Source organism: Chlorocebus sabaeus, chromosome 21 (genome assembly GCF_047675955.1).
Source record: "Chlorocebus sabaeus isolate Y175 chromosome 21, mChlSab1.0.hap1, whole genome shotgun sequence".
In the NCBI taxonomy this organism is placed as follows: Eukaryota; Metazoa; Chordata; class Mammalia; order Primates; family Cercopithecidae; genus Chlorocebus; species Chlorocebus sabaeus.
The window spans coordinates 87,913,844-87,926,604 of NC_132924.1; the positions used below are offsets into that span (position 1 = coordinate 87,913,844).

At 40.4% G+C, this 12,761-nt stretch overlaps 1 protein-coding gene across 2 annotated transcripts in view; it reads left to right on the forward strand.

Moving 5' to 3' along the window:
- Positions 1–2,616: 2,616 nt before the first annotated feature.
- The window catches only part of MDFIC (MyoD family inhibitor domain containing), a 90,907-nt gene continuing 80,762 nt past the window's right edge, over positions 2,617–12,761 (forward strand). The window contains exons 1-2 of one of the 2 annotated variants that reach the window (XM_007982660.3): positions 2,617–3,155; positions 3,447–3,647. In XM_007982660.3, the coding sequence (XP_007980851.1) occupies positions 3,554–3,647 (94 nt within the window). In that variant the 5' untranslated portion in view covers positions 2,617–3,155; positions 3,447–3,553. The remainder of the gene's footprint in view (positions 3,156–3,446; positions 3,648–12,761) is intronic. The other variant, XM_007982662.3, reaches the window with a different exon arrangement.

Below are 12,761 nucleotides of genomic sequence, written 5' to 3' on the forward strand. Positions count from 1 at the left end.
TATGTTGCCCAGGCTGGTCCTAGAGTGCTTGCCTCAAAAGATCTCCCTGCCTTAGTGTGAACCACCACACCTGGCCTCTTGTGTCTTTTCATTAGGACATTAATTGCATTCATGAGGGCTCCATTCTTATGATCTAGCTACCTCCCAAAGGCCCCACTTACTAACACTGTGACATCAGGGGCTAAGATTTCAGCATATGAATTTTGGGGAAACACAAACTTAGTTCATGACACTGAGTGAAAGAATGAGAGATGAACGTATGGGAGTGCTTGTCAGTAAACAAACTAAGCAATCAGAACAAGCAAGTGCAGCCAGGGATGTGGGAAATGGGAGGTGTAAGGGACACTCAGGAGCCCACACTTAACTCTTGGCATATCAGACACCAGGATAATGGCATTAAGACCACTTCTAGATCCTCCAGAAGGAAGACCTGAGTTACCTAGGGATGCAGGATAGCCTGCAAGAGAGACAGACCTGAGTTCTAATCCTGAAGGTACAATCTTGGCAATTTACTTATAGGGTAGATGGACAGATGAAAGAATTCATTGAGCTCATTTGCGTAGGTGCATGGCATGACAACCTGGTATTTTGATATGACCCTTTTGATACAGTCATTATGCCATGCTAAGCTTTACCCCTCAAGGTGCTTCTGTGTAAATAGTAATAATAGTTGATACTTTTGAACACTTTTTCCCTTATTTGACAGTCTTCCAAATTCTATAGGAAAACTACCTTACTTAGTGCTCAAAAAGAAACTCTATGAAGAATTTCATTCTCATATTATGAGGCAAGCAAGGTATAGAGTGGGTGACTAACTGTCCGAAGTCACACAGCTGAACGAGGTACAGTATTTGACAACCTTGGTGATTCTACCCTATAGCTTCTCATTTGCTCCTAATGTTATTTTAATTTTGTGTCTTCTCCATTAAAGAGTAAGATTTTAAAATTTAATTTAAGGAGTATCTACGGAATCAATCACCACGTGTGCAATATTAAGGACTGTGTGAAATTAAGTGAACAAATATTTATCATTGATTATGACTTTCTAGAAGAAAGCTGTAACTTCTTTATATTATTGCACCTTAACATCTTTGTGAGAGAATTTTAAAAATAGGGCAAGGAATGGTACAGGGATAAAACAGAATTTTCCAGAGCAGGTAAATTTTGAGTGCAGATGATGCTACAGTTGGCTCTGAGATGTCCTAAATGTTTGTTCTCTGGTGGTGATGAAGTCATCTTCAGAACTGATCTGCTTCCATGAAACAAATTCCAAATAGTCCAGGCTCCTAGACAAGTTTTCAAGAGAGTTAATGCACTTGAATTCATACCATTTCTGAAATCTCCACATGAAAAAAAAAATGTTAGCTATGGGTCATGGGGCAAAGTGTCATTTGTCTTTTTGGGGAGTATGGTCTGAATGACTGTCATCAGCAACTTTGAAGTTTTTTTTTTTTTTTTTTTTTTTTTTTTTTTGTAGTGGAGTCTTGCTCCTATCGCCCAGGCTGCAGTGCAACCGCACGATTTCGGCTCACTGCAACCTTCGCCTCCTGGGTTCAAGCGATTCTCCTGCTTCAGCCTCCCAGTAGCTAGAATTACCAGTGCCCGCCACAATGCCCAGCTACTTTTTTCTATTTTTAGTAGAGATGGGGTTTCACCATTTTGGCCAGGCTGGTCTCGAACTCTTGACTTCAGGCAATCCACCCGCCTCGCCCTCCCAAAATGCTGGGATTACAGGCATGAACCACCGCGCCCGGGGGAAGGCTGGCTTTTTTATGATCATTGAAATCAAGTTAGAGTGCACTGTCTCTTCATAGGTAACAAATCATTGTAAACAGTTGGAATCAATTCCAATGCGCTTTCTGAAGAAATGAAATTTCTGGGATATTATTAACCATGCACCTAGAAAGACAGTGAATCCAATGTACATTTTCTTCAATTTTGATAACGTTACTGTGATTCCTTGCTTGTCCAAGAGAATTGAAGAATGAGTTCGTTCTAGCTTTCTACAAATGAATTCTGCATTTCACTCAAAATGAAATAAAGAGCAAAATTATCTGAGTATACCATTAAAGTACTATATATCTGTAAATTACTTTACACTTGCTATTCTCAGCTCATCAGATTAAGCTACAATCAGAATGTGTCATTTATAAACGGAAAGTTGATCAGCTTTTTACTTCCGACCACAAGTTTATCTCCCCTCAGATACCACTGATCCAGTGAGGCATTCAGCTTGCCATAGGCCAGGCTGGGGCCAGTACCAGGGCATCCACAAGGGTGCCAACCTTGTTTGCCTGGATTCCTCCAGCGGATTCGTGCAGCTGCAACTGGTTTTACCTGATCAGGAATCCTGTCTGACCGAAGAGTAATTTAGAAGCCAGAGATGAAGTGAGTAAACGTTCAACCCACGGGTAAAGGTTTCAAACGCACACTTTGTCTATCCCACCAGGAAAGTTCGATACTGTAATAGTGTTTTCGTTTCTCCTTGTCCCCCCTAAAGGTTTTCCTCAGGATATTCCCAAAGCCTCCGTCGGTCTGGGGGCAGGAATAAGGAGAAGGGATAAGGTGACTTTTTGGATGGGGTAGGGGGACGTCTGGGCAGCCAGGGACCTGCCCATTCACTCCTCTTTCCCAGCCCCGGGAGGGCGCAGCGCCCGGGTGGGGAGCCCGCGCCAGCCCAGGCCGGCTCTGGCCTCCTGACCCAGACAGCGCAGGGCGCTAGGGATCGCTCGGCCGAGCTCGGGTCGCGCCGCCCTCAGCCTCGGGGCCACCAGCCGAGAGTTCGAGGCCTCCCCGATCCGGATGTGATGAAAAGGAGCAACAGAGGGAGAAGTGTTTCAGGAGTGTAGGAGTGGAAGGGGGGAAAGAGAGGCAGAGAGGGGGAAGGCCCCCTTGCAGGGGAGCCGGCTGGAGTGAGCTGGCTGGAAAGAGGGGGCGGAGTGCGCGGAGTCAGAGCCGCCACCGCTGCCGCAGTTGCCGCCACTGCGGCGTCTGGGCTGAGCCGGAGGGAGGCGGGAGGGACGCGCAGGGGCGGCCGCCGCCGTCGTCAGGCCACCGGGGCGAAAATGCGGCCGCTGCCGGAGTCTCGCTAACTTTCCGAGGCGGAAGAGGAGGAGGAGGAGGAAGGGGCTTGGAGCGATTGGGGGGATGCGGAGGTAGGTGGTCGTCTCCGGGCCGGGAAGAGGAGGGGTTTGATCCTTATCCCCGGGCTTCTCCCAAACCCGATCTCTCTTTCCAGCCCCTCCCCGCTGGGTCTACCTCGGACCCCCGGGACCCCGCCGCTGTCAACTTGCGTTGTAACAGTTTTCCTCGCTAGTTTCAAATCAAAACTTCCCCGGGGTGGAGTTTGAGGGAGGGAAGTGGAGGCGGAGGGAACGGCCCGCAGGGGTGGTGTGCTCTTCTCTAAAAACATTTTTTTAAAAAATTTTTGTATATTTTTCCGCCAGAAGCAGTCAGTTCCCTGCACCCAGCACCTCACAGCCCTTCCTCCGGGCGCCCTGCGGGGCGGCGAGCTAGGCGGCAGCGGCGCGGCGCGGGCTTGGCGGAGCGGCCCATGTCCGGCGCGGGCGAAACCCTCGCTCCCCGGCCCGCGGGGCCGCAGCGCGCGGCCGAGGCGGGCGGCGGCCGGCTGGGCTCTACCGCCCAGGGTGAGTGCGCGCTTGCCAGTGGCAAGCTTCTTTGTCGTTGTTGCCTTTTTCAGTTTGCTCACACGTGTACAGATGGGGTAGGTGGAGTGCTGTGAGGAGGGGCTCCCGCCTCATAGTTGAGAACTTTTGCACAGTTCGCGTTACTCAGGCAAGTTCTTCAGAATCCTTGCCCTAGATCAACAACCGGGTAAGAGGGCGGGATCCGTTGGTCCCTCCACTCCCCCTTCGTTTGGTTGCGAAGAAACAGGATGACAAGATTGCTTCTTTCTTAAGCATATGCATGTTTGGGCCTAAGACTCAATGTGTAGGTTCTGAAGCGCTTCTCCTCTAGGTCACTTCAGCAGATCCAGGACTGCCCTAGCTCTCTGAACAAGCATGCGCTCACTCCGTTTCATCTTTCTGTTTCTTTTTGGCTCCTCTACGACCCAGTTGATAATTCTGTTTTCTGTGACCAATGGCTTTGGAATGGCTTATGCATGTTTTCAATAACTGGTTTGTTTTGAAATAAACAAGGTTTATAAGAAACACTTTCCAAGAATGAATTAGCTTCTTTGTGTTCTTCCAAAGTGTAAACACACACAGCCTATAAAATACTCTTGCGTCTGGGGAACTTCCATAACAAGCTTCTAAACGAGTTGAACTTTTCTTCTCTTGAAGGCCATATACTTCAGGTTTCCACTGGTGACAGAGAGGAAAGTTCTTAAACTTCTAATGCATTTTACTCTAAGGATGGTTTTGAGCTACATAATTCTGTCACGGATATATCAGAACTAAGTAATTTTTCCAGTGCTCAAAAACCTACCATATACCCTTGATTTTAGGCATATCTGGTAGCTTTATTTCCCACTTCTAGTACTAATGTAGTGAATCTTAGGGAGACTTTTTTAAGGCAGCAAAATTGAGAAAGGAGTTAACTTTCAAGCCACAATAGGTAAAAGCAGAAAATGTCTGTGGTTAAATTAAAATGTTCTGGTACCCAGGGCTGTTAAACTGAATTATATTTATCATTAATTTCTGCCTCTAAATGAGTGACTCCGTTTTCTAAACAGAGAAGGTAAAAATGATGAACTGCAGAAAATCAGAGAACTAGAATGATAAACATATGTTTTCTCAGAAGCAGCCCATGTTCTCCACATTGTATTGTCAGCACAATCATTTTCCTGTCATTAGGCATGCTGTTAGTAGTCATATCGACTCATTGATGGGCTGTTTATGCTCACACTTGAGCTGCTAATCACTATTGTTAAACTAGGCTTATGTCAAAAATCAACATCAAACACCCAAGGAAAATAATTTGATTTGGAAATAGCTAATATCTACAATATCCAACTTTAATAGTTTGCATTTTAAAATCATCTGGGAGAATGTGCAGTGGTACTTGTATCTGTGCATTAGAATGCTGGATTGTGTCATGTGATCTGACCTTAAGAACCAGAGCATCTAGAATGGCCTGAAGTAGCACAGTTGTCGGGTACAACACACATGATCAGTGTAGATACCCTTGGGTTATATTTTACCTGAAAATTGCCTTAGCTTTAGCAACATAGTTAGACATTTTTAAAAATTATTATTAGTTTAACTTTGAAAACTTTCTTTAAATGGGAATCAATGTAATTTAAACATAAAGTTGATTTTTAAAAAGAGAATCTGCAGAATCTTGTTAAAATACTGTATTTTAAACAGGCGATCTCATAAGGTGTATTTAAAGAAAGAAATTCTTGGAGCAAATGGGTAGAGGAAAGCTTCAAGGGAAGCTTGGTTAGGTTGGTTTCATTGATAAAGACATTTGTGAAGAAGCTTTGCTCGAAGGCCACTCTACTCTTAAGCCCTTTCTCAAGTTCTTTTATCCTCTTGCTTCTGTCCTTGGATTCTTTGTCATGCTTTCTGAAGAACAGCTTAATAATTCTTCAGTAGGATATGGCTGCTTAGTTAATAGAAACCCAATTTTTAAATTCTTTATATTAAAGTCAGTAAGAAAAGTGGAATTTTAAATACAAAGTAACAGAAAAAAAATTATTTCAGGAACATGAAGGATATGATCAAGTCTATCTCTGCAAAGTTAAATATACATATATAGGTTAATAATGACATTTACAAGCTCTACATTTATTACTGTACTATATTGTGATGAGCTATCCATACTGTTAACCAAAGGCATGGAACATTACAGTTGAAAGTAATTTTAGGGATTCTCTAATCTGAACTCCACATCAAGTCTAAAATTCAGTTCTACATCCTTTTAGGTGTTTTGTTAAAAAAACCTGTAGTGCAGCCCATTCTAGTATTAACATTAAGAATTAGAAAGGTTGTCCATATTAAGTGCATACTCTCCCTCCTTAAAATTTCTGCCTTTTTGCTGTGGTTCTGCAAGCTTTTCTATTGTTTTGAAAGCATTAAAAAGCATTACAAATCTTTCCCATGTGTTTTGAAAATAGTTACAGAGCAGGGACACAAGCTTACATGCTCCAGGCTGTAAGAGAGAACCAGGATAGATGTCAAACAGTATGGAGCAATGGAGAGTTTAGGGAACTGGAGAGCTCATGGACCAGGAAACAACATTCCTCAGTTTTAGCTAATTGTTGCCATGTGGGTTAGTCTCTTCAGATATTTCAAGTGATACTGGAAATCCAGATCTGTATGTATTCTCTCTCCATTTTTAAGGGTTTGCAACTAATTAAACACAAATTTTCTCCAGGCCAAACAAAACAACCACCACTGTAGGCTGGATGTGGCCTCTGAGCAGCTGATTTGTGATCTCTCTTACAGAAAATAGAAAGTAAACATGCAATTTAAAGCTATATTCTTATTTGTGACTACCTTGTGAAATGTTGATTTACTTTCTCATGCAAAGTACTTGTATACATGTCTTGATAGGTGAAAAGCCGTTTGAATTATACTTAATTTTATTTTAAGAGAGAATGGATCTTGTTTATGTGGTCCCTCTAATTGCCATTTGTCCTGTTTTGATTAAGTATTTTAAAATTTGTGTTATAAAACAACATTGAAAATGTAGGTATTTGACCTTTGGTGCAATAGTTACTAGAACTCCTATAATCCAAAGAGCCTTTGAATTAATTGCTTCTTTCATAAGTTTGAGATTTGTAACTAGAGAAGTCTTTAGAAATAATTTAATCCAGCCTGCTCATTTTTTAGATAAGGGAAAGGATGTCCAAAGAATTTAAGTGACTTGCCCAAGGTCTTATACTCAGTCACTAGCAAGAAATCAGGGTGGAAGCACAAATTATAACATAAATTGTATGCCATTGTGATAAATGCAGTTGAAGTAGAGAGTCAGTTCAACTTTTTTATAGGGCTGGATTCATTGACAACAGGCTTGGGATATCATGAATCACTTGAGCTTGTTCCCATCCCTGTATCTTTCCCCCAACCCCCGCCACATTACATTTGCCAAGATGTAGACCGTTGGACTCTGAGTGCTGGAATATACTTTAATGTGATAATGTGTGATTTAATGCACTCTTCTCTCATGGGAGAGTCCTCTGAGACTATTAGGCGGACTTCTCTTAGCAGGATGCAAAATGCCAGTGAAGTTAATTAAAAATAATCTAAAATAGAAGCTGGGGAGAAAATCAAGTTGAAATTACATAAGAAGAGCTTTGACTTAGAAGCTTAGCTGAGTTGTCAGTAGCTTATAGAGGCTAATCAGATTTTCTTTTTGGGAAGCCAGTTTATTTCAATGTACATAATATATACTTGTACATATCTGTAGTCTCCTATTTTTATCATATTATTTTATCCTTTTGATTAAGGATGGCATTTCACAAAATGTGTCATCTTTGAACAGCTTCTAATCCTGGTTCTCTACTGGGGACAATTTTGTTCTTCAGGAAACATTTGCCAATATCTGTAGGCATGTTTGATGGTCATAATGGGGGTGCTACTAGCATCTAGTAAGTGGAGGTCAGGGGCACTTCTGAACATTCTGTAATGCATAGGATAGGACAGCCTTTACAAGAAAGAATCACCAGTAATGTTGAGATTGAGAAACCCTGCTATCCTTGAGGCAACTGACGTTTTTGGCTTCATCCCAGACTTACAGAATTAGGATCTCTGGATGTAAGAGCCAAGAATTTGCATTTTAATCAAGCTTCAGGTGCTTCTTAACTCCAGTTGAGAACCATTGTTTTATAGGTTTTAATCTCTAAAAAGATGTGTTATATTGAAAGACTTTTAAAAAGTCTTTTTTTTTTCTTTTTTTCTTTTTTTTTTTTTGGAGGGAAAGGCTTCAGAAAGCTTTTTAAAAGTTCACCTTTTCAAGTTCCAAAGTTTAAATTGTTATCACTCCATGTAAACTCTCTAATGATCCTCTCCAAGATTTTTATCGTATGCTTCAATTCATCCTCAAAATACTGCTGCATAGTCATCCTCAAAAAAGCTTATTTATTTTCATAATTATGTGCACTATAATACAAATACATTTTGAACATTATAAAAGAAATGCAAAAGTAAAATTTAAAAAGGGTAACAGACTAAATAAATAGAATTTTAATATTTATTTTACTATCTCAGCAGATATTCTTGCTATCCTACACTTTGGAGACTCCAACATATGGCAAAACAAAGAAAGAAGTCTCCAGTTTTCGCATGAGTTGTGTTCCATTGTAAATTGGACTTTTGGAACCTGGATTCTACTTTCTCATAGAAACAGAGTGATAAATTATATTTAGTTCCCTAATAAATGTCATAAGATTGGTAGAATTAAGTTTTATTAAATTGTGTGTGCCTATAATAACTCACAGAAAACATACTATTATAAAACTGGCAGCAAATACAAATAACCAAGAATAAAATTAAACTGAATAGAAATTAGTTTAAAACACTTTTTGAATACAGTTGCTTGAGGAAGGACAGGCTTAATCAGAAGAATATAGAAAGACATGTAGATTTGAAAGAGGATTTGGGAACATTTTCAATTTAGAAAATGAATCTTTTAACTTATACTTCTAATTTTTTATGTCTAAAGGACCTAATGTACATTTTATGATTTTAGTTATACAAGTGGAGGGCTTATCAGCTGGGCATATTCATTTTCCCTTTGTTAAAAAAAGAACTAAATGAGTAAGAGAAGGATGTAACTGGGAAAAAAACTAAAAAGGGAGGAAGGAAGGAAGTGGTTAAAGAAGATATATCTGTAAATTTAAGAAAGCATTTGGAGAGGTTGACCTGTTTTAGTTGAGAACTGTGAAAAAAAAAAAGTTCTAAGGAATAGCATGGTATATGCTGAGCCTGTGGCTGGCATATTAAGGAAATCAGTGCCATAGGAGAGGCACAAAGAAAGTGTGACGGCAGAACATGGGTGAGAGAAAATGTCTCTAGTAGGGGATTCGGAAAAGCCTCAAGAAAAGTTTTGATTTGAGTTGGACCAGGAAGCATAGCATGGTTGTAGGACTCAGCTCTGTGGAGATACCTGGTAGCAAAGAAGGCTTGGGGGAGATGATTACAGAATATTGGGTACTTCACCAAGACCATTGTATGGGCTGTATGAAGGGGCACAGAACAAGGTAGGCTAAAGTCAGTTCAGGAGGGCCCTGATTCTCTTGCTGAGGAGCTTGCGTATCTCTTCTGTAGGAGTTGGTGACCACTGATTTTTCTTAAGAAGAAAAGGACAGGACCCACTGGTGTTTTTAGGAAAACTGTTCTGGTGACAATTCATAGAATGGTTTTGGAGGAAGAAGCAAGAGTGGAGGCAAACGATTAGAGGACTTATGGCAGCATTAGCAGGAGTAAAATTGAGGAAATTGATTTAAGAACAATAGCAAAAGTAGGATAGAGCTTTACTTAGCTGTGAGAATCCCTGAGGGAATAGATTTTTACTTATTCGTCTTTGAAATTCCTGAGACCAAGCACAGTGTCCACATTCTGATGAATTGATATGATTGGGTAAAAGATATAGATATAGATATAGATGTCTGTCTGTCTATCTATCTATCTATCTATCTATCTATCTATCTATCTATCTATCTATCTATTTTGAGATGGAGTCTTACCGTGTCGCCCAGGCTGGAGTGTAGTGGCGTGATCTCGGCTCACTGCAACCTCCATCTCCCAGGTTCAAGTGATTCTTCTGCCTCGGCCTCCTGGGTAGCTGGGACTACAGGTGTGTGCCACCACACCTGGCTAATTTGTTGTATTTTTTAGTAGAGACGGGTTTCACTATATTGGCCAGGTTGGTCTCAAACTCCTGATGGTGTGATCCGCCTGCCCCAACCTCCCAAAGTGCTGAATTACAGGCGTGAGCCACCGTTCCTGGCCGGTGGTTGGGCAAAATATTTTATATGGGAGATGGTGGAAAAGTAGAAATTTAAGGTAATTCATAAGTTTGCTTTGGAGCCTGAGTGGAAACCTAGGAAGAGCTGTTGAGTCTTCTTAGTCACAGGAGCATTGGATATTTGGTGGATACAAAAGATGAAAAGAGTTTTGGTTTGTTTAAGGAGAAACAGGGTGCATGGAAGACTTCTCTTGCTTGGATGGGTGGATTGAGTACACTCACTGTGCACTAATGAGAAGAAAGCCAGAAGATAGAGAGAAATTGAAGAAGAAAGGAGATGGAGGAAGGAGGAAGTGGTGCAGTAGGTATTTGTAAGGGAAAGATAAAAACTCTGGGAAGGAATGGGATGAAGAGACCAGTCTTTGGAAAGTTGGGAATGTTCCTCTTTGAGATGGAGGTGGGAGAAAAGGATAGGTGATAATCTAGACAAAATTTGATATGAAAATAAATACTGAGGGCCTATATCCCAGCAAAGTAAATGGTAACAATTTCTGAGAGCAAAGGAAGTTATGATGAATCAAGAAATTTGAGATGTCTGGAAAAGATTTGGAAGAGGGAAGAATTAAAGAGGTAGTCAATCTGCGGCAAATAAAATGCCTGCTGGGTAACATAAAGAGATTAACTAGGACTGAATGGCATGAATTCTTAGTGGAAGTGATCAACATGGTTGATTGTCTTTCTCAGCCAAGGAGCATGCAGGATCTTGGGAAGGGAAACAGATAGAATGGATTTTGCAGTTAGCACAGGGTTAGAGGTTGGCAGGGTGGGAGTGATGAGAGGATGACAAGGGATGTGTATCACGCATGTGTGGGAAGAGTGTGTTTATGTTAACTCGTCTTGTATTCCAGGCTGGGAAGATAATCCAGAGACCAGAAATGCGATTGACAGACTAAGACTTCTGGCGATAAAAAATTATGGCTGTTGCTTTGTTTGGTTAGTTCACATACAAGGATTTAATATATATGATTGAGTGACCTTTACAGGGCTATGAGGGAAGCTGTGGAATTTTTGGGTGTGTAAAGGCTTTTCCTGTTTCTTTGAACCTCGTTTCCTGGATCTTGTTGAGATGATTTCATGGAAAGAAGGCCTAATAACATTGTACGATTATTTTACTGGATTATATTTCTATAATAATAAAAGGTTTGGGGATAACAAGGAAACTTCAATTGACACAATCTAAAGTTAGGCCATTTGCAAATACAAAGTTATTTAGAACAACAACACATGAAACAGATAAAAACAATTCAATCAGATTATCTTTCTGAGACAATGTAAGTATTCTCTTGTGCAAAGGCAGAGGATAAATCAAGTGATTTCTATGTTTCTACTTCTCAAAGTATTCGGTTTTTATTAAGAGAACATATTATGTACTGACTAGATTCTAGATTTTGGACAGTTTAACTACAGTGATTCATTAGAGTATATCAAAGAAAGATGCTGCACCCCTTCTGTCTTAAACAGTGCTATGTGTATGCACCAGTGTTCTGGATACTTGATCTCTCTCCCTCCCTCCCCTTTTCCTCCTCCCTCTCCCTCTCTCTTTGTCTTTCCAGTAACTTTACTGAAGTTACTTAAACTTTTAATATCTTCTTTTTACATTAGCCTACATGTCCTGAAGGAGGAAAGCTTTTTAACCTTAAGTTTTTGAAGTCTAGTTATATTTTATAGATTCTTCTTCTAATCACTTAGGGTTTGCTAAGTAGAAACTATGAGGAGAGTTATTTTAACATGAATTTAATTTCGTTTGTGGTTTTTACTTACAGTCTACTTCTGTTTTCAGATTCACACCCACATGATCTCAAGTGAGATGATTCATATACACGTGCTTTTATGCCCAATTAGTTTCAGGAACAAAGTCTGAAATTAATTTTTATGCTAGCACATATATTTTACTATTGAGAGATTTGAATGGGAAAACCCTGCCCACAAATACTTTTCGGTGTGCCTACAAGGTCCTGTGAAGATTAAGAATGTATAGTTTTGTCCACAAGGAATTTCTCAACAGGATGAGAGAGGATGAGACACAAATGTTAACTAAATTAAATTGCAACCTCTTACTGAAATATCGATTCAAGATTAGAATAACAGCCATGTGACAGATTAATTTATGGCCAGATGCCAACTGACTGGTATCATCTTGGAGCAGGTAAATTTAGAGTTTGAGAGAGGATTTCAGGATGGCGAGAAGGAATCTGTGTCTAATTTGGACTGATAGTGACCATAGTTAAAGAATACACAGTTTGTAGGGTTTTTTGGTGAGAATTATGCTGGGTTGAGCCTTGAAACTAAGTTACCTTGTGGTCGAGCGGGTGACAGGCTCTCTGAAACTAGGTGGCAGAGTATGAAGGAACCAGCTTCCTCTCTTTACTTTTGCCACTTCGAGGCATTGTCCTCCTACTCTTTTTCATGGCGAATCAGACTGATCTTTCTGGTGTTTGTAAACGTAGACACTGCTTTTGGGTCTCTATAAACATAGTTTTTATTTCTTTCATTATCTAAGCAATACATAAGATCTGACGGGTTGTACTATTTAGTTCTCATGGGGATACAAGAGAAAATTGTTAGGCATGAGAAAGTATGGGAGTTTACAACATAAAATATATACAGTGTTCAAATAACTATATCAGTTTTTCATCAATATGCAAAATGGATATAATTCGTACATCAGCTAAGGAGTAACATATTTAATCTTGGTGTTAGGAAAGTATTTTTGATTGGAGGGTAAAGAGACTGAGGCACTGGTAGTGGGTGTGGAAAAGAAAGTATAGATTTGCGAGAATTTGGGGAGTTATTACTAGCAGGATCTGGTAATTGATTATTTTGGA